This window comes from Lutjanus erythropterus, chromosome 22 (genome assembly GCF_056507025.1).
Source record: "Lutjanus erythropterus isolate fLutEry1 chromosome 22, fLutEry1.hap2, whole genome shotgun sequence".
Lineage (NCBI taxonomy): Eukaryota > Metazoa > Chordata > Actinopteri > Lutjaniformes > Lutjanidae > Lutjanus > Lutjanus erythropterus.
The window spans coordinates 19,685,461-19,710,430 of NC_139338.1; the positions used below are offsets into that span (position 1 = coordinate 19,685,461).

At 39.3% G+C, this 24,970-nt stretch overlaps 3 protein-coding genes across 3 annotated transcripts in view; 2 read left to right on the forward strand and 1 right to left on the reverse strand.

Moving 5' to 3' along the window:
* hgfa (hepatocyte growth factor a) overlaps positions 1-8,441 on the forward strand; it is a 28,039-nt gene extending 19,598 nt beyond the window's left edge. Inside the window, exons 11-18 of the mRNA XM_084710825.1 lie at positions 1,659-1,798; positions 4,152-4,178; positions 4,383-4,515; positions 4,622-4,696; positions 5,519-5,656; positions 5,760-5,866; positions 5,982-6,115; positions 6,409-8,441. Of these exons, the coding sequence (XP_084566951.1) occupies positions 1,659-1,798; positions 4,152-4,178; positions 4,383-4,515; positions 4,622-4,696; positions 5,519-5,656; positions 5,760-5,866; positions 5,982-6,115; positions 6,409-6,585 (931 nt within the window). The 3' untranslated portion in view covers positions 6,586-8,441. The remainder of the gene's footprint in view (positions 1-1,658; positions 1,799-4,151; positions 4,179-4,382; positions 4,516-4,621; positions 4,697-5,518; positions 5,657-5,759; positions 5,867-5,981; positions 6,116-6,408) is intronic.
* Positions 8,442-12,179: 3,738 nt separating this feature from the next.
* pax4 (paired box 4) lies at positions 12,180-16,479 on the reverse strand. The gene is given in 10 exon segments (XM_084711515.1): positions 12,180-12,544; positions 13,409-13,514; positions 13,755-13,819; positions 13,955-14,018; positions 14,109-14,191; positions 14,305-14,448; positions 15,441-15,528; positions 15,629-15,844; positions 15,999-16,129; positions 16,341-16,479. Coding segments are annotated over 10 exon segments (1,296 nt in total). The 5' UTR covers positions 16,375-16,479.
* A 6,107-nt stretch (positions 16,480-22,586) lies between these two features.
* The window catches only part of snd1 (staphylococcal nuclease and tudor domain containing 1), a 216,982-nt gene continuing 214,598 nt past the window's right edge, over positions 22,587-24,970 (forward strand). The window contains exon 1 of the mRNA XM_084710587.1: positions 22,587-22,807. Coding sequence (XP_084566713.1) covers positions 22,733-22,807 — 75 coding nt within the window. The 5' untranslated portion in view covers positions 22,587-22,732. The remainder of the gene's footprint in view (positions 22,808-24,970) is intronic.

The following is a 24,970-nucleotide window of genomic DNA, read 5'->3' on the forward strand; positions in this document are numbered from 1 at the left end:
GAATATGTCAACATGGTATATATCAAAAGAAACATTGGCGTGTCTGTCCTCCGCCCCCCACCCAGAACACTGTCTGGGAGGCCTGGGGGCTGGAGCACTCTCTGCCCAGGCTGCGATGTGGGTCCCAGGGGCTGCGGTGTGAGCAGCGTCCCTGTGTCCCAGCTGCTGTGGTGGTCCGGGTACTGCAGCGTGAGCAGCCCCGCTCTGTGCCCGGGCTCTGTGCCCGGATCATGGCGCTCTCTGACCCGGCTGTGGGGTGACTCCCGGGGGCTGCGGTGTGAGCAGCCTTGCTGTGTCCCAGCTGCTGTGGAGGTCCAGGGAGGGCAGTGTGGGCAGCCCCGCTCTGTGCCCAGGCTCTGTGGCCAGGTCATGTTTCTCTCTGACCCGCGCATCTCCAGCTGAGTAGAGATGTTTTCATGCTAGATATGACAATCTTCTTCTTCTGCTGCTTAATTACAGTGGTTCTCTCCTTTTTCAAGTGGCAGTTTTTTTGTCAGATCATGCGTCACAGTGTCCAATACCGCCTCGCAGTGAAAACAGCAATTGACAAGATATCTCGTCAATGGCGAGCAAAGAGTTAAAATGTGCTGAGAAACACTGGATATTTCCTAGAGAGGCTTACATTCTTTTCAGCTCAGTTGATGAGTGTTTGTTGACAACTTAGCTCCCATTGCCTTGTGAAAATCCCTTTCATACGAATGAAGCTAAGCAGTGAAAACAAACAGCAAGAGGAAATCAGGGGTTCCTCAGGGGTCAATACAAGGCCCAATTATTATTCATCTAACTGACGAGAGGGAACCCCGGGGTGACCCAACCTGACGGAAAGGTTGCTCACTCCAGGGCTGTTGCTTTGTGCTTAAGTCAGGCTGTTGGAATTACTTAATTTACAGGAATTTTAAAAGCCAAAATGGCACAGACAGATGGACATGTTCCAGAGCCGACCCCTGACCCCAGGAAGTGCTTTCTGAGGAAAGTAGATCAAAGCCAATCAGCTCCCTCACGTAGACTGCAGCCAGCGAGTCTACCCTGCTCAAGGTCAAGGGTCATCCCAGGAAAAACTGCTGAGAGCTACAGCTTGTTTAACATTCTCCTGGGAAGTGGAATTATCTTCACCCTCTGACAAATTGTTGCCCATCGCTTAGCATTATTTCTGTGTGTGTGTGTGTGTGTCCAAAAAACTCCTACCTAGTAATTGCTTTTCAATGATATTTTGGATATCTGAGAATGTTACATTTAATTGTCTTAGTGCCAAGAGAAATATTACAAAAACACACAATTAGACGTGAATTCCTATAAGTCGGGAGCACGACCAAATCGTTCCATAGGCTCCCGCTGGTCTGAGTCCTGCTGAATGCTTAGAGTGCATACTTTCATACTCCCATGAGCACTCTTCACAAAAACTCTGCGTTTCCTTCTACGGGCTATGTGGACTAAATGCAGAGGATTCATTGCACTATAGGAAAGCCATAGTCAGACTTTCCAGGCATACCATGGTTACTTACTGTACAGTGTGTATGTACTATATGTGCACGACATGATGTTTTTAGAGTGTGAGAGCGTGCATGAATCATTATGAGGTGCGGCCCAGTGTTAGCTCTAATACACTGTGTGCAAAATAACAAACGGAATATGAGAATCTGTATTTGTGTGTTTTACAGTGGGGATTCTCACTCTACAGTGTCCCATGTAGGGCTGGAGAAGAACTACTGCCGGAACCCGGACCGGGACAAACATGGGCCCTGGTGTTACACCAATCCAAATAACCGTTTGGTCTGGGACTACTGCAAACTGAAGCACTGTGAGTGGCTTATATAACTTTGTCTCTTCTAATATCTGTCTCTGCAACAGTAGATACATCTGTGTTAAGTCAGCCATAAATATGAGCAGATTCTTCACCATAGTAGGAAGGATGTGATATGTTATACAGTGCATTTTTTGTTTTGGTGATCTATTTAGCAGACCCCTAAAGGAGTAGCTCAGCTCGCTTTCTTGCCAAGAAATGGATAGAAATTTATACCTCTCATGTCTGTTTGGTACTAGAGCCAGCATCTGATTAGCTTAGCATAGCACAAAGACTCAAAACACCTGTAAAACCACTATGTTTTGATTAAACAAATAACATGTAACATGTTAATCAGTGAGTATTAAAGGTGGATTTTGTTACCTTTGAACAGAGCCAGGCTAGTGGTTTCCCTCTGTTTCCAGTATTTAGGCTAAGCTAAGATAACTGGCTGCTCTCAGCCAGAATCCAAGTTAGAATGATGAATTATTCCTTTGAAGTGGAACAAGGTTGGGAGAATTGTTTACTAGCCAAAGAATGGTTGCCCACAAAGTTAGAGCTAGAAGATTGTTGTGAAAGTGAGGAGGGGGGTTCCTGATAAAGTGGAAGCATATGCTGGCACAAATGAACAGCCAACAGAAGATAAAAATGTTGCCTTTACAAGTAGCAAATAGGTTTCCACATTTCCTGATGTGTCTTTAATTCCAGTTTAGTGGTAGGATCCATGTAAGCTGCAGAATTCATGCAGCTATTCCTCTACAAAAACTTTACATCGTGACAATGCTTCATAATGATTTACAGGAAAATTACTAGAACACATGCACACACAAACAAGACAAGCTCCTATCAGTACAGTAGGTAATAATCATTTAAGTCCATAATTTCACTCCAGTATGTTATGGTACAGAAGCGAGAGTGTAATAATCCATCAGAGTTGATCCCTGTTTTCGTCACTTTTCTGAAAGCACAATACCTCTACTGCTGCCAACTCAAATGCAATTAATACAGGTATATACAAGCAGTAGTTAAAAGAAGGAATGTGAAAACTGTGGAGAAAAGAATGTGCAGACTGTTTAAAGCACTGTTTGGAGCATTTTCACATGTGTGTGCATCTGGCTAATTGCTATAGAAAGCAGGTGTAAATTGCTGGTTTCAGGGTATTCAAAAAAAACAAAAACGGCACTATCCACACAATTAAAAGCAGCTTTTCATCACTCACACGTGATATACTTGTTTTTAAATGTTCTCATCAATTCATCAACGGTGGGTAACTTACATAGGAAGTGGTAAGTAGTTTCGTTACCGATATTTTAAGTGTAATGCGTTACTTTACTTTGTTACCCAAAAAAGTAATATCGTTACTGTAATCCGTTACTTTGTAACTCGTTACCCCCAACACTGCATAGGACCTTGGGAACATAGGACCCTGGAAACATAAGACCCTTGGCATGTATGGCCCTGGAGACATAGGATCCTGGGGATATAGGACATTGGGAACATAGGAGCTGGAAACACAGATAAACTGGTACCATGTTTAGTTAAATTTACCATAAGCAGAAGTTCTCAAGGAAGACATTTCTTAAGACGATTTGGGGACAATTTGGTCCTATTCAGCTACCCTTACCCTAGGACCTTGGGAACATAGGACCCTGGAAACATAGATCTGGTCTCCTAAAGTGTCACCATATTTAGTTATTTTTACCACGTGCAAAAGATGCGAGAACAATCCAATAAACAAGTCATTCATGAGCATTTCAGACGCTGTAAAAAGTACGACTGGAAGAGCACTGACTGGGTGTTAGTACACAAAAGATGACAGTGTTGGTAAATGGGTGGAGTACCATGAAATAACACAAGTGTTTGAGCCTTGTAGCCTTTGCTGAACTAAAATATCACAAGTGTTTTTTATGCAGCTTGGCTGGCGGCTTATGTAATCCGTTAGCAGTGGTTTTGTCCAATTGGCCGAGAATATGCGTTATTCAAACAGCAAACAGATGCAAGTCGCTGCTGCCATCCCTTTGGTTGAGAAAACACACACTCAGGAGGCTGGACTCGGCATTTTCTTTGGCTGGTTTTAATCTGGCTGCATCGAAGAGCCATGTTCAAATGCCTGCACAATAATTTCCATAATGTAAAACATATCTTCCATGAAGTTTTTGAGGTCTTGAGCAAATTTATTTACTGTGGTTGCTGACTGTTATAGCCTCCAACAATGATTCAGACTGGGAGATAAGTCTATATAAAGTAAAGAAGGGTGTCTTTTTCATTGAGGTTTCATGCTTTGTGTGTCAATGTATGGTCAGTGGTCTGATTTATATTCCGCTGTTGTGGAGTCTCTTCTTATTGTCGTACTTTTTTTTACTTCTATCAGGTGAATCAGCTACAGAGGCTCCTAAACGTGAGTATCGTTTCTGCTTATCCGGCTCTTACCAGTCTGGTCCTCTTCCTTGTCCTCTTATCTTTAATCTCGTCCTTTTCCCCATTTACTCTTTATATCAAATCCGTCTGTTGTCATGCACCTGACTAAACAAATCATATTTTCTGGTTTGGCTTTCAAGTTTTACTCAACATTTCTCTTTTGAAATGCAAATCTAACATGCAGCTTTAAAAATGTCTCCTTGTTTAGCTCCAATAAGACCAAAGATATCATGCTTTGTGCATATAAACACCAGAATTGTTGGAGGACATCAAGTGCGAGGTACAGATGGCAGCTGGGTTGTAAGCATCCAAAGAGAGTACGTCATTTTACATCTGTTTTCTCTTATGCAAAATGTCATTTATCCCTTTTTATGCCTTTATACCAACCGTTATGTTGAAAATTGTCTTCTTAAATGATTTTAGGAATGTTCATTTGTGTGGGGGCTCATTGATCAGAGAAGACTGGGTTTTGACAGACCAACAGTGCTTCACCTCCTGGTAATACTTTTTCTAATACTTACTGCTTTTATGTTCTGTCTGAAAAACTTATACCATTTCCATTTACTCTATCTCTCAAACATGGTTATTCTGCCCTGTTTTTTGGGGGGGGGTTGTTTTCGTTTAACGTAAAGATGCAGGATGTATCCTGACAGTTACTCACTGTCAGTGCTGACCTGAGATATGGAGCAAACTGTTTTGGCCTGCAGATCTGTTTAACTTCTGCAGCTGTCTATCTCAGAGCCAGTCATATACATATATTATCTCAACATCTGAAGTAGTGGCTCCAAGGAAAATGTCCCTCTCTCTGTATGTACTTATGCACAGTACTGTATGTATTACAGTAAGTGTAATACATACAGTGTGTGTTGCAGAGAACCACAGTTTGCTTTGAGACTTTGGTTTTTAAACCCTGTACCTCTGCTTTGTAACACAGGCTATTTGCTCTCAAGCCCAAACTGTAATAACCCTGCTAACATAATCACTTCTTATCATTAGTGCTGCTGATTATTTTCATGATTAATCAATTGATCATCACAAAGTGACGTCTTTACATTGCTTCTTTTGTCCAACCAACAGTCCATAAATAACAAAGAAAAGCAGCAAATCCTCACATTTAAGAAGCTGGAACCAGCTAATGTTTGACTATTTACTTTGAAAATAACTGAAACAACCAACACAGCTAATTTTCTTTTTATTACTCAACTGTTAAAATAAATGTTGCGCCTCTAGTCGTCATGGTTACTTACATAGCGGTTACCCACTCTATAAGAGGCAATACCTTAAGTTTACATTATTCATCTTGTTCCTCGTGGTCATCAGTGTTCCAGATCTGAAGGATTACAGTGTGCAGGTCGGTCTGCGTTACCTCAATGAATCCTCAAACCACCCGAGACTACGCATCTCACGCCTGATCTGTGGTCCAGAAGGATCCAACCTGGTCATGCTCAAACTAGCAGAGTAAGTTCTGAACTGTTCAATAATTTAAGAGCCTGACATTAAAGCATGGAAAACTCTTTATTATCAGTGTCATTTGGTTAACTTTGGCGTTTGTTTGTTGTAGTCCTGCCCCCGTCTCTGAAGGTGCCTCCACCATTCATCTTCCAGTAAAAGAGTGTCACATCCAAGAAGGCACCAACTGCACCATGTATGGATGGGGGGAAACCAAAAGTACTGCCTTCTTTCACCCACATGCCATGCCGCTTTCCATTTTAACCATCATTCAAACCAAAAGAAAATACCTGCAACACTTAACAATTAACGCTGCTTTCCCGTCTCTGCTCAGATACAGGATACGACGAGGCGCTGAACACTGTGACCATGCCCATGGTGAACAATGACATGTGCTCACAAATCAAAGGGGACGCTGGGGAGAGCAGAATATGTGCCGGCGGCAAGAGAGGAGAAGGTGTATGTGATGTAAGGATCCTCTACATCTCTACATGACACAGACACAGGATGAACGTACTTGAAAGGTCATTTCACCCAAAAAAACAGACATCTCAACAAGGAGTATCTAAAACGTGGAAAATAAAATTCTAACTATCCGAAACCTTTTAGCATTAAATCATTTTAAATAGTGTGTTTTTTTGGACTGACCTTTTAAGTATTGTACCAGCATTTTAGACATGTAGAGTTTGGTTCAGTGCAGTATAATGTCCTCGTTTGCTTGCTGTCTCCCTGATGTGTCATTTTCTACCCTCTCCCTGCAGAAAGACAATGGTGGTCCATTGGTTTGCCAGGAACATGAGCGCAAAGTCATCATCGGTGTGAGCATCCAAAGGACAAAATGTGCCTCATCGCAGCCTGCGCTCTTTGTTAATGTTGCTTTCTACTCTGAGTGGATATACAAAGTGTTCAAACTTTACCCAAGCCTGGACAGGAACTGACGGCGTGGTGTGAAGATCAGCTCCATACAGTACACGACTTCACCACAGCCTGGCCTGCAAAACGAGGGGTGGCTTCGGGCCAACAAATTCCAAGACCTCTCCAGCCTGGACCACGAGGGAGAGATGAGGAAAATCACCTTATGGAAAGTGGCCATTTTGGGATTTTTTTTCGGCTGAATTTGTCATTTAACAGAGAGGACAGAGATTAGTATTTGAAGTCTGGATAAACCAAATGGAATCTCATTCATTCTTCTGCTTTGCAAATGAAGACATCCGGCCTTAATATCATTTTTACAACCAAAGTCTCGGGCACATGGACAGCATACTAATTGTGTTTTGGATTTCTGAAGCCATGCAAACAAAGACAATGAGAATGATTCTTGTGACTCAGTATTATCTCCTGGAATATACTTGAATATGTAGAAGAACCCAGCTCCCTGGTGGTTCCTCCTGTGACTGGGATTTCTTGGTTTTTTTTTTATGTGTTGAGCTGGACTGCAACATTTCAGGTAACACTCTCTATGAAGGTCATGTCTATAATGCAATATGAGCACATTCATATGATGTTATAATGTAAATATAAGCCCTTATAAAATCTTCATGTAAATGCTTATAACAAGGTTTATAATTTATTATAAGCACTAGACATAATGTAGTTGTAATATATTATGTCTTCTGCTTATAGTACTTTATAAATCTTGTTATAACCTGTCATGCATGATTATAAACATTTATAAAGAGTATAAAAAGTGTATATTAAAAAGCCCTGTAACTGCATTATAATGTCTTATGAATGTGTTTATCATGCATGATAGACATGACCTTCACAGAAAGTGTTACCACATGTCTTTTTACCTCCAACAAGAGTGATTATGGTATTCCTTACTGTCAACAAACATTATAATCTGGTCATAAATTTCAGGATACGTTACAAATAACACAGCAAAAATGATAAATATTAATAGAATTCGACACATAAACTACCAAAAAAGGAGGAAAACGTAAGCATGAAAAGGTCATGAACTCACTATTAGGTAGACACAAATACTCCCGATGAGAAAACAGTGATCAAGCCAAGCCTGCATGTCCAGCAGAGGTTGAAATCTGGCTTCAGACGTACCCGTAGTTGACTATATAAAATAGCTGCCTGAAAAGCTAACTGCAGCAGCCTTGGCAAACTGTGCAGTGCTAATTGTGTGCAGTAGCTGGACTACCTTTTCCCCAGTTAGCCGTAACTGTTAGTTTCCCTGTGAGAGGGTCTAAGTAGGACTGAGCAATCTGCTCCAAATCTTATGCTAATATTTGTAGCATGAGAGAGAGAAGAGCCATGCCAAATATAACATGGCTATTTGGTCTCCAGTTTGGAGGGAACTTTGGCCCCTGGTGGGCTGTGTGTGGTCAGTAGGATATTTTATACTTTTTTTGTTTCATGGAAAGTGAGTCCTTATGTACATAACTGCAGATTTATTGTTGCGTATGTTTGGGCTGTGCTGTAAGATTTTATAGGTCTTATAGATCTGGAATATTTTTGGTTCACTGAGTAAGGTCAGATTGGCTTCTTTGTGCCTCTGATGATTTTGAATATTTAAAGAGACTGGTTGCTTCTAAGTGGTAGTTAGGTATATTTATTTTTTTTTTAATGAGCAGAAAAATCATCTGAAAAGAATCCATTTTTTCTGTGATATTTAGATTTTTGTTTCTTCGTTCTGAGAGTAATTATGACCCCTGAGCAACTGAGGTGCATGTTTGACTCACAGGTAGTAGCCACACAAACATGAAATAGCAAGATAGGTTACAATAAGTCTCATAAGGTTGATCGTCTCAATTCAGGAGTGTTTGTTCTGGATTAAATTATTATTGTTGTAGGCATTTGGGGTTATCAACCTGGCCAATTATCAGATAGGAATTTTAGTATTTTTTACAATTATCTTAATTAGTGGTTAGGTTTTTTTTTGGCAGATGCTATTAGCACCCAGGTGTCAGTATTTGCACCCGGGGTGGAATAGCCAATGTGGATACTGACATATGGGTGTATATAGACAAGAGAAGTACCCAGGTGTCTGTAGCCAGCAATGCTATTTGTCCTCACATTGCAGAGACAAATCATGATCTAAATACGGCTCCTGCGATCAAAACATCATGATGAAATGTCATCAGAATGAAAAGAAATGCGTTCAAGTCCATTTCCAGTGATCAGCACCTCACTAGAATCCCTGGTGTGCTTCCTCTTCTAACCTTTTCCTAAACCTAATCAAATAGCTTTGTTGGCTAAACCCTATAATAGCTGAATACCTGATGAGTGACTACTTACACCCAGGTGCAAAGAGGCACTCTGTCTGTTTTCTTTATCCTAGTGCCAATAAGATAAATCAATTTAAAAATTCAGGGTTTTTGGCTCTGATGTAGCTGCTTCTCTCTGTCTGTAGTCATCATTCTGTGGTCTCACTCAATGTCCCGCCCACTATAGGAGCTGATAGGCTACATATACAGTAGTGTATTTTACTCATGTTTGTGTGGCTCCTACCTGAAAGTTAAACTGTATTTATTTCTCAGCTCTAAGATGACTGCTCTGAATATCACATGGAAAACAAAACAGTAAAGGAACAAACATTACAGTTAGGGGCTTTAATACAAGGAATTGCTGGTTCCTGTGAGTAATTGAGTCATTTTGCTCTTGGTTCAAGTGTTTAAAAGAGTTTCAAAGACCATAACTGTATAGAATTAAATTATAGCTGTGGCTTTAATTATACCTAGAGGACAAATGCAATCCTCTAATAGCCTTGCATAGATTAAAACCAAAGTAAAAGTCTATGAAGTATAAAAACTTTTAAATGAAGAAAGCTCCATTAAAGGCAACTGATATAAGGTACGTGAAACCAAATATCACATATTCTTGGTTAATGATCATTTTTGTGCTCTTATGGCGTTGTAAGTGTTATTTAATGTAAATAGCCCAGTGCATTTTGTAAAATACAATTTGTAATTTTTGTACATACCACACTTAAGTATTTTTACTTCACGGTCCTTCTGTTTATATGTTTGTATACTGTAAACTTTAACTAAAACAGCTGCTATTTTGTGTTAGTGAGTTGTTTAATATCTATGACCTTTTCTGAATTCTGTAGCCTTTGTATTACCGCTATTTTAATAAACGACTTGACATTACATTCAGCCATATTCTGTACTTCTGTGTCCGTCTCTGGGCCTTTTCCCATGTGAATAAGACAGCAGCACACACTTAGAATCTGTTTACTCCATTTTTGGCAGTTTACTCCTTATATCAGTCAGAGCTGCAAATTATAGCGCATGATAACTATTCTTAAGTGGCTGAAAGCAACAGGGGTCATCAATACAACCGCAGAAGGAGATAAATAGTTATACGTCTTAAGAAACATTTGGATAACGAATTTGGACATCCCAGGGCTCAAGTGAGATACAATTGAATTTGGATAAGCTTTTCAGCAGCTCTGAAACATGTGGTTGCTCAATATGAGATTAGATGTTGGCCTACTTAATGTTCCTGAGATTAATTGTTGTGTCAAAGTACTATATTGAGATAAAAAACAGTTGAGGAATGGGCTCTTTTTTTATTATATATGACATTATTAGATCGTTAATATTGATGCATTAGTGCTTGAGCAGCATTTTATTGTTGTAGCTGAATGAACAATTTAACTTGTTTATTCCAGTGGTTTTTAGTGGTACGGCCCCTCCGAGGGATGATAACATGATAAATCTGAGTGGTTGTGAGTTGATTAATGGGGTAGGGAAAAGAAAAAAATAAAGTTCTGTTGCATAAATCTGTATTAAATTTTAGACTTTTCTCTAATCTTTGTTTTTTTGTGGGTGTGAAATACGAGATCATTTTATCTCTGAAGCCTTGAACAGTTACGAAACCATGTGGAGCGTGACAAGACGTCCCCGTTAGACACTGCTTTTTGGGAAATGGTTACAAACCAACTGGTTCTGTGAGGTTCTTATCCACAGTCAGTCTGTTACCTACAGTAGATGTCAGTTGCATGCCCTCAGTTTGGAGCAGCAGCAGGAGACATGGCATAAGAAGTCAAACAATGTACTGCTGTGGACAGGGTCAACAATAAACTGTATTTCAGCCACTTGAAAAAAAGGCCCACCTAAAAAAAATTATATCAGTTTAGGTGTATGCAATTTATCACTGCTTTACCTTGTTGTTTTCTGACGTGAAATTATATAAGTCAAAGGTTGTTCTCTGCAAACCAACCAAACTCCAGTGGGAAAAAACAGCAATTTTAACTCGCAAAACACAGGAGTTGTTGGTCTACCAGTGCCTCAATCTGTGAGTTTGTTTGTGTAAATACTCCAGTACAAGTACCTTGAACTTGTATAAAGTGTGCACAGTACTTGAGTAATCTCAGTTGCAGTTGGTGCCTCCAGTATCAACTATCAGTAATACTAAAACTGTCCTCAACTTCAGACAGTTCGGAGGAATAAATCATGTTTCCATTTCAATAGCTGAACTAAAGTTATTTAAACGGCTGACAGATGATTCACATTTGCAGTAGAAATCACAACACAAACATACACTTGTGTCATGTGGAGATGTAATTTACCTATCTGGCTTTGTAGCATTGAATTCCGACAGGTCACTTTGCCAGTAGGCCACTTCCAAGCAGCCTGCTGGCCAAGCTGTTTGCCGTCTGATCCCAACGTTTCCCCCGGTGACCAATTATCGAGAAACTCCGAGCCCTACCGTCTCTTCACTGTAGTAAAGGGATATAAAGGAACTCAATGCCTCTGCCCTGTTGCAGTCATAAAAACTGATACCGAGCTGAGCAGATATCAGGTCATGTTTAGACTTTTTGAAGTTATACTTTTATAGATTTTCCCACTGGCCTCCCCTGGAAGGGAATCTTGGGCGAACGCTTTAACCTCCGTCTGGACTTAGACAAACAGCAAAGACCAAGACTATAAAGGAGATAACAGCCATATTATCCTGTGGTAACCTTAAATGATCCATGGAGTTATGATTTATGTCACACAGTATATCACCGACCAGATTTACTGTAGAGACAGTCCAGTTAATGTCATGCTCACATATCCAAATACAGTTTCTCTTTTAATACCCTCTATTAGCTCTAAATGTAGCCTCTAAAATCTGCACCTTTTCATGCAGAGTTTGTGTTTATTGGCTCAATCATACCTTGGCATTTAACACCTCATTTCCTAGAAACTGACATAAATATAAAACTGATCATCACCTCTTCAAAATACTACCACCATATCTGTCCAGTTTTATTCAGCACATCACATCCTATAAAGTTGTATTATTTTTGGCTTCTTTACAGGTCAGTTTAGTGGATTATTTAAGATCCGTTGGGATTGTCTGATGTAAGCGATCAATAAATGCAAGAACTCTTAATTTAAAATAATATTTCAGATAATTATTTATATGTTGCTCTTTATTAATGACAATTCAAGAGTACAGATTCAAGAGAAATGATGAGATAAACTGCAGTGCATGAGGATAAGATTGTAAATCCAGTCCTTTGTCGCCCTCTGCTGGTTAGAATGTGTCCCTTCAGTCTAGAAATTGATCCACTGAGAAAACATGAACATCAAACACTAATGTCAGAACTGTGGCCGCACATTAAAACCACGTATCAGTGTGGATTCACCTCCCAGGGCTGCTGGGTAAACAGAAACCTCTCATCTGTTTGAAACTGGCTCCAAGCAAAGGAGATCCCCTGCTGGTTCCAGCACTGAGTCACAGGGTGGTGGTGGTCTGTTTTTATTGTCTCTGTCGTCAAAGGGAGGGATGTCCTCACGTCCACGTGATGGTGAAACAACGGGAAGGCGAATCTGTCTCTGTGGAGATCCGGCGGAGTCTTGTCTGTCAGGGTCTGGACCGTGATGTTATCAGACTGATGGAGGAATGAGGGTGGCGCCGAGATGGAGGTCAAATGTTCAGGATTTCTCACACCTGTACATCAGAGTGAAGGAATGAAGCAATGAAGCTTCTTAGAATTACATTGAAAAATGCCCATAAGAGCCAATTAAGGATAGGATCCATGGTCTTTTCCTAAACACAACCAAGCAGTTTTTGTTGCTTGAACCAAAACTGCACTGAAAACTGAAGGCAATAATTGTGATTAAAAAATGAAAATAATAAATTGAAAGCCTACTTTTATTTTATTAAAGAAGGAAAACAAAAGCACTTTAAGTTTAAAATAGGGTTGAAAATGTTCTGCATTTTCCTTAACTGAGAGTGGAAAGTACTGCTAGTTAATCATTGACAAATAATCACTAATTTTTTAAATTTTTGTTTAATTTTATTCTTGTTTTCTTCTCTTTTTTTCATTTTAAGCTGATATTTAAGTTGCGTTATTCAACAAATGGCTCTGCCTGACAAACAATGTCAAATGAGGCACATTTCTATACTTTTGATTTAAGGCATTTTTAATTGGTTAAAATTCTTAATGAAATTAATTAATCAATGACTAATCATTAACATGAGCTGAAAGGAAAAATAAATTTATACAGACATACTGTACACATGACGTGTTATTCAGTAAAGGACAGTTTTTCAGATTGTAATTTTTCCTCTGTTTTGTGCTTTCTGTTTTTAATATCATGATAAATAATGTATCATGGAAGGTATTATCACATTGAGAGCTTTTGGTATCGTTACATCCCTACTGACTTCTAGTTTCAGCCTCCTGGCAGAGAGTTGTCTGGTCAAACCAATCATCTACCACAACCTCCTCTCTACGGCGACTGTTCAATTCTGTTTTAGAATCTAGACAAACACACTGATTTGATCAGACAATATTTTTGCAGATTTTACCTGTCTCTGTTGAGAAGAAGTAGCCATTTTGCAGCTTCCTGGCAGCCGTGTTGTACGTTGTTGAGGCGTCTGGGTTTTCACAGAAGACTCTCGACACTCCCGTCACCTTAAAATCAACACAAACACAGTCCAATGTGACTCCGCAATATGTTTCTGGAATTTGTGAGAAGCCAAAATCCATTTTGAATTTCACATTTAATCATATTATTACATCATATCACTCTTTCTCTGCAACATTAAATATCCATGACTGAATAAGCAAAAATGAAAGTTGAAAAAAAGCCTCTTTAGGATTAATTCAACAGTCAAAAACTCAAAAACAGCCTTGTGTCAGTTCCCACTGTACCTGTTGAGATGTGAAGCTGTGTGGCATTGATGAACTCACAGGAGCATCTCTTTGCTTTTGAGGGTCTGAGGTGTCATAAAGAAATTCAGTTTGTGAAATAACTGTGAGGTGTGAATGGACATAACTCAGTTCAAGTCCCTCTGTTATGGTTGAGTTGTATTATTGTGCGTGATCTTTGTTAGGCCTCGCCTCGCACTTACTCTGTGTGCTGCTCCTGTGTTTAGCTTCCCTCCTCCATTTAGCCCGTCTGTTTGAAAACCAGACCTTTGAGAGACAGACAATCACCTCAAGAACAGAAAGAACACGTATGTGACTCTGTGGGAACATTTAGACGATTCAAAGTGGCGAGTCTACCTTGATGGTTTCCTCGGGCAGATTGATTTCAGCTGACAGTTTCTCTCTTGTGTACATATCCGCATACTGGCTGTGAGAAAATTCTGATTCGGGACATAAAAACATGTATTTAGGTGCTTTTCTTGGCAGAAAATGCTGCGTTTGGTGAGTCTGAGACCTGTGTGGAAGCATTTTGAAGACTTTAAGTCTACTGCACCTTGCTCCAGTGCTGTGCTCTGCTCCGGGGTGAAGGTAGTGCGGTTCCGGTGATGGATGACACCTTTAGTTTTCTGGCCACTGCTGCACACTGTCTCAAACGTGTTTTTCTCATTCACTTCGTCTTGAATCAGAGACTCAAAATCTGCATGTGATACACACACACACACACACACACACACACACACACACACACACAAACACACACACACACACACACCACTTTGTGTTAAACCTACAGTACCTGAGTTCATGTCTTTACATTTTAGTTCACCCACATTTTGATATACAGTATATTTATAAGGGAAATCATTATCAAATCGGTTCTTCTTAGGAAATCTTAATGACCATCAGTTGAAGGTTCTCCATTCTTTCCCTTACTTTCACTGGTCTTTTAAAGCACCCAAATTACATTTACTACTGTACTCGAGCACTATTTTGAGTTATTTGTACTTTACTTAAGTACTGCACATGCTCAGTTAGACCCTCTGATATTAGAGACAGATATTGAACAACTGCTGCTACGTTAACTGAAAAAAAAATCATTGTGAAGGTATGAAAGTATTTTTTAGTGTATTAGCATTCATGAACAATGCATATTTTTTAGACTACTGTACTTCTTGAGACAAAAAGCAAAAGTTAATTGGTGAAATTTAAAGCATTTGTAATATTTTGCAATCGTCCCCTAATTGTGTTGCAGCTATCCTCAGGATTGGGGTCAGTTGAAACTTCTGACTTCCTCCTTTAAAATGACATTATGAATGATATGTCCTATGTAATCATCATTGAATGATACGAATGATTATAAGGCAGATATAAGTTTATTATATAATGATGTTTTGTCTAGTCCAAATAGTCTGTGAGAAATGCAGAAGTTGTTGCATCCATCCCCAGTTTCCCCTTATTCCAATTTATGTTACTTTATACTTCTTCTCAGCTACAGAGGGAATATTTTTTATATTGTCCACTAAAATCATTTCTGCATCAATCTATTAATTGTTATAATATATAATATAATATATTATAATATCATATAGATGAATCTGAAATTGGACATTCTACATAATGAGTGCTTCTACTTTTGGTACACCAGGTGTGTTACTTTTAGTCAGTCAGTGACTTTCACAGGTGACTCACCCTGCTCAGTCCTGTGCGCATTGACCTCCATGCACATCGGCCCGTGGTCCAAGTGTATCTTTCTTAAAATCCGATTTATGGACGACACCTTTCAGAACACAATGTGCAAAAAAAAAAAATCATCATCAAAGCTGAAACATTTGCATTTTCCAGAACACAAAAACCGAACTGCAATCGTTATCACTTACGCTGGGAACTTTGGAGGCCTTGCATATCCGCGCAGCTGCGAGCCGTTTTCGAATCTCCCAAGCAAAAATGGTCGGATTTTCCCTTTTGCACTGGATGATTGTCGAGATGACACCGGGGGTGAGAAGACGAGGTCGGCTCCCTCCGATAGTCTTTGGCTCCAGGAGTCCAGTGCGCCGGTAGCGGCTCAGGATCTTACTGACGCACCCGTTGGACACCTGAAACAGGAGCTTTCTTCAGTTCTGAACGTATGCAGTGATATTTTCATCGCTTAAAAACTGACATTTCATTAAGGACACTAATACCGCAAGACGCTTTCAACAAAAATCTGAGTCATTTTGTTAAATGTGGTTGTCATGCAACTTTGCGTACCCGCAGTATCCTGGAGATCTGACTGGGTCGGACTCCCTCTGAGGCCAGTTCGATCATTTTCCTCCTCTTGGACTCTGGGAGAGGTCTGCCGTTGAGAAACATCCCTCCAAGCTGGTTGACACTTCCACCACCTTATCATAACACAGCCTGTACTATTGAAAGCTGTCATAACAGTCAATTCATGTTTAAATGTGGTTTATAACCTATTCACTTTGAAATATTGAAAAACTTAAATTACATTTACTATTGTCCACATCTGGACTGTACTTACACTGCAAAGGCGGTTTAATAGGTGTCTTCAAATCTAGTACTAGTGCAGCATAATAAAATGGTAAAATTAACCTTTATTTGGCAGATCGGCGTTTATTCCGCACATTCCTGCTTGCTCCCACGCTTGTTGATGAAACTGATTAAAAAATCTAAATAATGTTCCCAAGAAAAAGATGAAAAAAAAAAAAAAAAAAGTCCTGGTAACTCCTCGTATCTCTGCTGAATGACAATGAGAAGACTGACGCCCTGCAGCAGACATTTATAGACCTGCAGACCTCGACATGACGTGGTGCCCTGTTACCTGAAATGTCAATATTGCCTGGAAGTGAATGGTGGCATTACAGCCTTCAAAATGGGCCTCGGATTTGTAGGTCGGCTGCCAAAATGTCTTGACACAAGACATATAGCAGCATTCTGTTATTTTTTTATTTATTTTTTATTTCTACTTGTTTATTGGATTTTCAAAAAGAGATATTTCATTTCAATTCATGCATGAATTCATGCGTAAAAATCATGGATTCGTTCGTGTGCTGTAAAACTTCATGAACTGTCAGGAGTGCACAAGAATTAACAGTGTCTTATGCATGACTTCTTGCAAGAACAAAATGTTCATTAATGCAACAGCTGGGGTATTTCAATCATTGAGATTTCCGAGCCTTTAATTCATATCTGCATTACAAGTAAGTCTGCAGTTAAAGGGGCTGTGCAGTGTGGGGCGTTTTTTTTTTTTTGTCCTGTTCCTTTAACTGCAGCCCAATGGATTAGACATGAACATCCTTAATAATTCAGAAATGATGATTATTGAAATGCCGTTGTTGTTCTGTTACTTAATTAATTAATTAATGCATTTTTCTTCCATTAAGTCATTAATGCATGGGATATTGCCAGTTCTTGCATATTCATGAAGTACTTCCATTAAGTATGAATGAATTTGTATGCATGGAGTCATGATAATTCATTTACCCCCTTACTATAAAGGGTTGAGCAAAAGGATTCCCACTAACTAACTGTTACTTAACCAGAATGAGCCCAAAACTGGGCTCAATCTTGCTATTATAATGCAATATCTAATGACAAAATACAATAGAAATAATTAAAAACGTGTCAAAAATGTGCTTCCGTGCTTGGTTAACAATTAGTCAAATAAGATATCACTTACCAAGAAATATATCATATATAAACTTTGCACCGTCTTGTTTTGGTGTCATATAAACGCATTTAGACGGACTTTTGCTGGACCAGAAAAGTAAACTGACAACATCTGCATACATTTTACCAGATTTTTTGGCTATCCCACCTTTCCTCTGCGCCATAAACAAATATTTCCATTTTTTGTTTCTTATAAATTGTGTTTTTGATTAAAAAGCTGTAAATACAGCTGTAAATAGCGGATCAACATAGTGACATTTTGGAGTTCAGTCTGGGCTCCTTTTTGCGCAGTGGCTACCTAAAGTCTCAGTCGGACAAATCAATTTTTCAGGGCAACACAAATCAGTCGTTAAACTTTCTGTTTCATGCAGATTATCCTACTAAAATGAACTTACAGATTCCATCTTTTAAAGAAGCTAAATGATCCACACTGTTATGTTTCCCACCCTTTAGGTGACCTGTGGTCACGTGACTTGAGCATCCTTTCCCAGGTGAAGTGGCTGCAGATTAAAAGGATCTCTGGTCTCCTTTCATAAAACAAACATTTGGAAATCTGCGCCAATGACGACTGCCATATGGTAAAGTGCTTTTGATAAATCATAAATCCATCAGCCGGTCTCTCTTTATTACATTTTCCTTCAAAACGTGAACAAATAGACTCGTATATGGGCGCAAGGAGAGGGCCAATTGGGGGACCTGGTGTGTCCAGAAGAGGGAGGCTAAAATAACCCTCACAGATGTTCGTTGGGCAGCCAGCAGATAAAAATGCGTTGTAAACGTTTCAAAGGGAAATATTTGACGAGCAAATATTAGCCCATGTGAAAAGCCACACAAGACTCGTCTTTTGGCCTGTTTAATGACTAATTGAATATCATTAGTTGGGTCCACACAGATCGAAGTGCCACCGAAATAAAGGCTTAGATTTTGAAATGCCATATGGCCCAAATTATACATTAACCCTGAGTCAGAGGACAATAATACTCTCTGTGTACAATCAGCTAGGTTACATAGAGGACAGCAATTTTTGGACACCATCATCTCCTTGCCAACCGAGACAAAGGACAAATAAGGCGAGCCTTTTTTATTTATTACCAGGGAGCTGATGTGCTCATTGATTTATAGTACTTTATTGCACGTACAGCGTGTGCCAAACGAGGTTGATTAAAGTACTTAGGTTGTGTTGTTAAGACAGTGCCACATATTCGTGGTGCGTAAATTTTAACCTGGGCTCGCCAAAGGAGGGAGCGGGAGTTTAAGTGGCTGAATCGTGCCATAAACTAAGTTTACAAATTTACTAACACATCGTAAGTCTTTGTCTTGTGCATAAAACACGCATATCGGTGCTTTATTGCGTCTTAAAACGTTGAGAAATGTGGGTAATTCATCCGCGTAAAAAGGTCACCAAAACCTCTCCAAAGCGCACAGACACGCCGTGTGCGCAACGGAGCTGCCACCCCAGGCGCTTGTGGAACAATTTTCTGCACCTGTATGTATTGTCCATGTTGTCCATGATTTTTTACTTTTACTGTCAGGGATGTTTTTCAATTCTGTGAACTCAGATGCTTGTTTCAGTCTTTTATTATAAATAGATCTCCAGCTTGCTCATTTCTTGTCCGCAGCCAAATGTCTCGATTTAAGCAGAAAGCTACAACACAAAAGTCTCAACATCTTCACATGCCATTACATTTGAACAGATTCTGACATGCTTAATTTTTGAAACAACCTAAATAACGTGTCTTTATGGTTATTGGTAATTTCCCACTTAATTTATTTCTAAAAATATTCCAAACTGGATAACTGACTGATTTTATTTTGCCTAGATTAAAGTGTCTGTGTCTATAATCTTAATATTCCACACGGCCAGATCTTCCACCACCGTCTTAAACTATTCATATACAATTTTTGAAAAGGAAATTATTCAGATATTTTCCTTTTATTTTAAAGTTGTCATGAAATGTTGTTATCCATTATATATTCTCATCACACAGATGAAATAGCATGCCAACAGCGGAGATCATTCCTCCTGATTCTGATACGTCTTTTTTTTTTATTTTTTTTTTATTTGGTCACTTCTGTGAGGATACGGGTCTATTTGCGGCGCACTGCCACTGAAAAAGAAAAATACGTTACAGTTTAATTTACGTGAGATTCTTGCGTTCGGAAAGATCGTTAGATAGTCACTGACACGCGCAAATATGTTTTTTCCACGAACTTTGGGCAGTACGCAGTCGAAACAAGCCATATGCGCGTGGGACCCGTAGCGTTCCACTGAAATATAGATCATACAGAGCGCGTTTCCTTAAAGTACAGAGTCCTGCGCATTAACTGTAAGTGTGTAAGATTGTGAACAAAAATCACCAAATGTACTCCACAAAGTTTGCAGCAAGCCCAAGCAGCAGATAGCCTGTTGTTAATACAATTACACATTTACACTTAACCCAACAGGAACGTGTACTGGATGTCAGTACCGTCGTGCTTTGGTGTCATTTTCATTCATGATTGTCTCTCAGGTTTATTTTGCATTACAAGCATTAAAACGTCCTTTTTTATTTCCATAAATGAGTGCCAGTGTCCACTTCCATCGTTGTTAACACATTTTGTCATTATTTTCATAGTTTGATTGACTACTAATCATTTATCAGAATTTTCTGTTACTTTTCTTTCTTTCCCTTTTTGTTACCACAGGTGATGCCATGATGCCCGCTTCTCTCCTGAAACTGCGTGAGTAGCTCATAAAACACCACTAAATTACTAAAGTGTTTTTTAAGTATAGAAGAAAAAATGACTATAAGGGCCTATAAACTAGCTAATAAAAGTGGATTAATATGGTAAATGCATACAGATGTGTGATAATTAAAGTAAAAAACTAGAGTGCCTTAGTTAATCACCACATGCCTTCAGAACAGCTCTACGGCTCCTTGACAAGTCTCTGAACTCTACTGGAGGGATGAGCATCGTTTATCAAAAAAATATTCCCTCATTTGGTGTTTTGATGGTGGGGATTGAAAGTGCTGTCCAACACATTCATTTCTAATATGAACACATATGCATAGATAGAGGTGTGGGGAAGGCGGATTCATTTTGGTCACAAAACTTGATTGAGGGTGTTCTGGCAACTTGTGATGGCCCAACACCTCACTTATTGTAGTGTTTTCTCCTTTTATCTGTTATCTATAGTATATTCCAGACTCCCCCTCGGATCTTGACTGATGCCTGTGTATGTGTATCATGCACATACCACCTAGACAAATTCAACAATCACTATAGTCATCTGGATTCCTCAGGATATTGTTCATGTACAATGTGTGCATGTTGATCTCATCCTCTTGCTCTCTCTGCTCTGACTGCCCATCTCTCTCCCTCTGTTACACAGTTTATTATATTTATTGCAAGTTACTCCTTTTTGGATTTAAAAGAGTCATGATGTATAAAAAAAAGTCTCAAGGAATTTAGCCGGCAAATATTTAGAATCCCCTGAGCATTAACAATCTTTTCCAGTAATGCCCTACTTCCCACTCACATCTGCAAGCTGCCAAGTACAACTGAGGTGCAGCAGAGCAGGACGAGCAACAAAAGTTTTTATCTGATGCAAGATTGTCCCTTATATGATGACATCCCCACAATTAGGTGGTGACATTATCTGTTACTTATTATCATATTTAGTGTTCTATCATATTCATCTTAACAAAAAAACTATTATTAACATTCTCTTTGTCCATATAATCAGTCTAGTCACTTGAATCACTTGAATGAGTTTTCAGGTTACTTTAAATTAATGCATTTTCTCCTTTTCCATGCATCAACACATGTACATGTTATGTCATGTGACCTCTCAGTTGGGAAAACAAACATGTTCACAACAAACATTTTGACTTGTGCAAGCAGAAAAAGCATTGTTACTAAAAACATTAACAATGGCTCCATTTCATTATGTGTGGGAGAGCAGGCATAATACCGAGCCCTGGAGCTGGCTCGCATAATTGGAATGCAGCCATCATTAATGTTTTCAACTCCACCTGTGCCTCCAAATGACTGTTGTGAAAAGGGTGTGTAGTTTAAAGGGAAACACAGCATGTTTCATGTGGATGTGGATACAGTAAATTCCTCAGAATGTGACATATTGGCAGAGAAAGCTGAGTTGCCACTGCAAACTCTGTTGTTGGGAAGTCACTGGATGCAGGAAGAACTACAGACTATTTCTGCTTGCATTTTCAGTCTCCGCCTGTAGGTAACCAGAGGGTGTGATACAGGAGTATTTTTGCCAGAAAAGTAATAGCCATAGGCTAGGGTGGTGGTACATAACAACAGCATGAGAACTCAGTTTTCTTGGTCAATACAGCAGACACTGTTCTCTAGATAAGAACACTGAATGCTTATGATTGGATTTTGTTATATTTGGTCTGTAAACTGCATGCATACAAGCTTGTGTGTGTTTGCTGACTGCTTGTGTGACATCTTATAGCCTTAGTCGGAAATAATATTAAACAGAATCATATAACCAAAAACTATATCCTATTTTGTTTATATACTTTCAGTCTTGAAATCTTATGAAACGAAGCCATAGTGCTGCGATGGCAGAATAAGGACAGGATAAACAGGAGAAAAGAGCAAATGCATTGTTTAAAAACAAACAACAAACAAAAGTTAAACAAATAGTGGAAAATAGTCAGTGTAGCTGCTTACATATAATGAGTCACAATATATATGTTCTCAAATCTTTCCATGCCAAGGCCCAACAAATAGTGTAATATAATAATTACATGTTAACTAATATATACATTATATATATTTTTAATAATATAACACAATTTTTGATTTTATTTATTTATTTTTTAAGCATTATCTTCCCTCCAATTTGCTGAGGCCCCCTTGCTGGCCTCCACTTTGAAAACAATGGCGTTAGTAAACAAAGTTCTGATTGTTGGCACATCTGTGATCTCAAAATGCTGAACATGACTTTATTTTATGAGGGGAACTGTCACATGGAAGTAGAAATTTCTGACACCCCATGAAGGCAGCATTAGCTGTGTTAACACTATGCTGACGTGTCGCACCTCTTGCACCGGAAGGCTTTATTTCAAACCGTCTGTGCGGTCGAGCAGCAGCTCCATTCGCTCCCATTCATTCTGCTCCGCAGACCCGGAACGATTTGGACGTGTGTGTATGCATGGCACAGTGTGTTTCCGGTATAACGTGTGTGTTGATCGGTGTTCAGCCTTTTTCTCTTGGCTTTCAGTAGAGCAGTCACTCACTTCAGAGTCCTAGCTCCCTTACCTGGTCACCCCTTAACGGCGTTTGAACTCTAACCGGTGGACATGGCATCTGTTTCGGCACCTTCTCAGACAGCCCCTGCTACGACTGCTCCTCTGCAAAGAGGAATTGTGAAAATGGTAGGAGTCCTAACACATGAATATGTGAGCTCACTACGTGAGTCCAGGGGTACAGCTAGTTAGCTTAGTGAACCAAGGGCTAACGTTTATGAAGGCTAAACTAATATCGACTGTCATACAGCTTTAACTGGACTTAGCAGACGATATAAATTAAATTGTCTGTTAAATGCCAGTGTTGGCATTGTGTCACTAACAACTGTCAGAGCTCAACAGCCTGTGTCAGCCTGCCAGCTAACACTAGCTGGTTTGCTAGCCTGCTAATAAGCTGAAGCAATTTTGACGTTAGCACATGTTTGCTATCTTGCTAGTCTGGCTATAAGTAACTTAGCGTTTTAACAAACATGCTGTGAAAAGTCCACTACAATGAAACAGATTTGATTAACACGTGCTAATAGCTAAGCTGGGTGGAAACTAATGTCACTTAGTAACTTGTTAGCGGTAACGTTAGTTAACAGATGTTTAGTTTCCCAGCTAACGACTAGCTAACGGTTAGCTTACTAGCGGTTATAGAAGGGAACCCTTGATTTGTGAAACTCGCGCGAGATTTGTACGCACTGATTCTCCACTGTGCCCTTTGTACAAAGTAATTATGATTTTTAATGTGGTAATACTGTGGTTTTGGTATGTGTAGAAGATAAATAACTTTAAAATAGCTTAGTTAGGAAGAAATGGTTTGTCTTAAAATGATCACTCTCGCGATATCTTTCGCGGGTCTGGGGTTCCCTTGTAGAGAAGACCGTTTACTATCCAGCAAGTGTTGACTTGTATGAAGAAAGTTCGTGGTCTCCGGCGCTGCTGAACACAGAGTTAACAGTGTTTGTTCAGATTGAATGAATTTGTCTTATTTATCACATGTACATTGCTACTTGACCAACTAGCGTCAAAGCTAACGTCACACGCGTCATTCCCATATCATTTTTGTACCTCTCAGCATTTCCGATAAATGCTATTGTGTCATATTTCAGCGGTGAAAGTGCCTGTTATTACTGGTAGGAAAGCCACACTCTGTACTAGCGAAACAGGTTAATGTGTTCCGACCCTGCAACTCAGAGGGATCAGTTGCTCACCAACCACGGGAAAATGACACGTAGCTACAAGTCTCTTGCCCCTATAATCTGCCATTCATCTCGGTTGTGTGTGGTTTCTGTTCGTCCACATGTTACTTGACCTTCTTTGGTTTTAGATTTGGTCTCCCACTTTGTTCCAACGTCAAGTTAATCTTTACTCATATTGCTAAGTAAAGTTAGCATTTTTTCCTCCAAGTTTGACCTATGGAAGGTACCCATTAAATCCACCATGTACCAGCAACAGACAGATGGAAATTACACACTCAAGTAGAAGTAGAGATATTTGTGTTAAAAGACTCTTCAAAAAGTAGAAGTACTGTTTCAACAGCTTTACTCACGTAAAAGTGGAAAAACACTGTGAAGCTAAATGAACCCGTCTATGTTATTGTCTCATCTGCTGAAGTTGAAATCACTCTCGATGTTGGGAAGGCAGGCCGCAATGATGCAAAACAGTAATCAGTAATTCCCTTCAAATGTGTTAAAACTGAAGTAGGAATTCTGCATTGAAAATATAAGGAATAAAAATTACAGGTGCTTGTGTGAAGATGTAGGGGGTAAAAGTAAAAAAGTTGTCAGAAAAATAAATACTCAAGTAAAGTAAATATACCTGAAAAGGCTCAAGTACAATAACAGAGTATTTATACTTCTTGTTGTATATGTTCAGTTGTTTTTAATGTTAGGATGAGTTATGCTCCTCATCAACATGTGGCCTATTTTGTCACAGAAAGCAACATATAATTACACCTGACTTAATGCATTTGAAGAAGGGCTGTTTTTAGACCTGTGGTAACTGGTGTAAACAGGTAAGTGCTGGTGTCCTCCCTTGAGGAGGAAGTGTGTGAGTTGGTTAGACTCCTGTGGGTTTATTACCAAAGGAATTGTGTTTTTAAGGGGGTAATTATAGCATCTGTTAGTTCAGCACAGTCTGAGTAGTTGGATTAATATGATTTTGGTAAGAAGAAATTTCATGTTAATTTTCACCACACCTGTATTACCATTGGCTGTGATTTATGATGCACACAATGTACATGATTTAGTAATGTAGTAAAATCTTCATTAATGGCCCTTATCTAATCCAGTCACCTCTGTGTCTTGA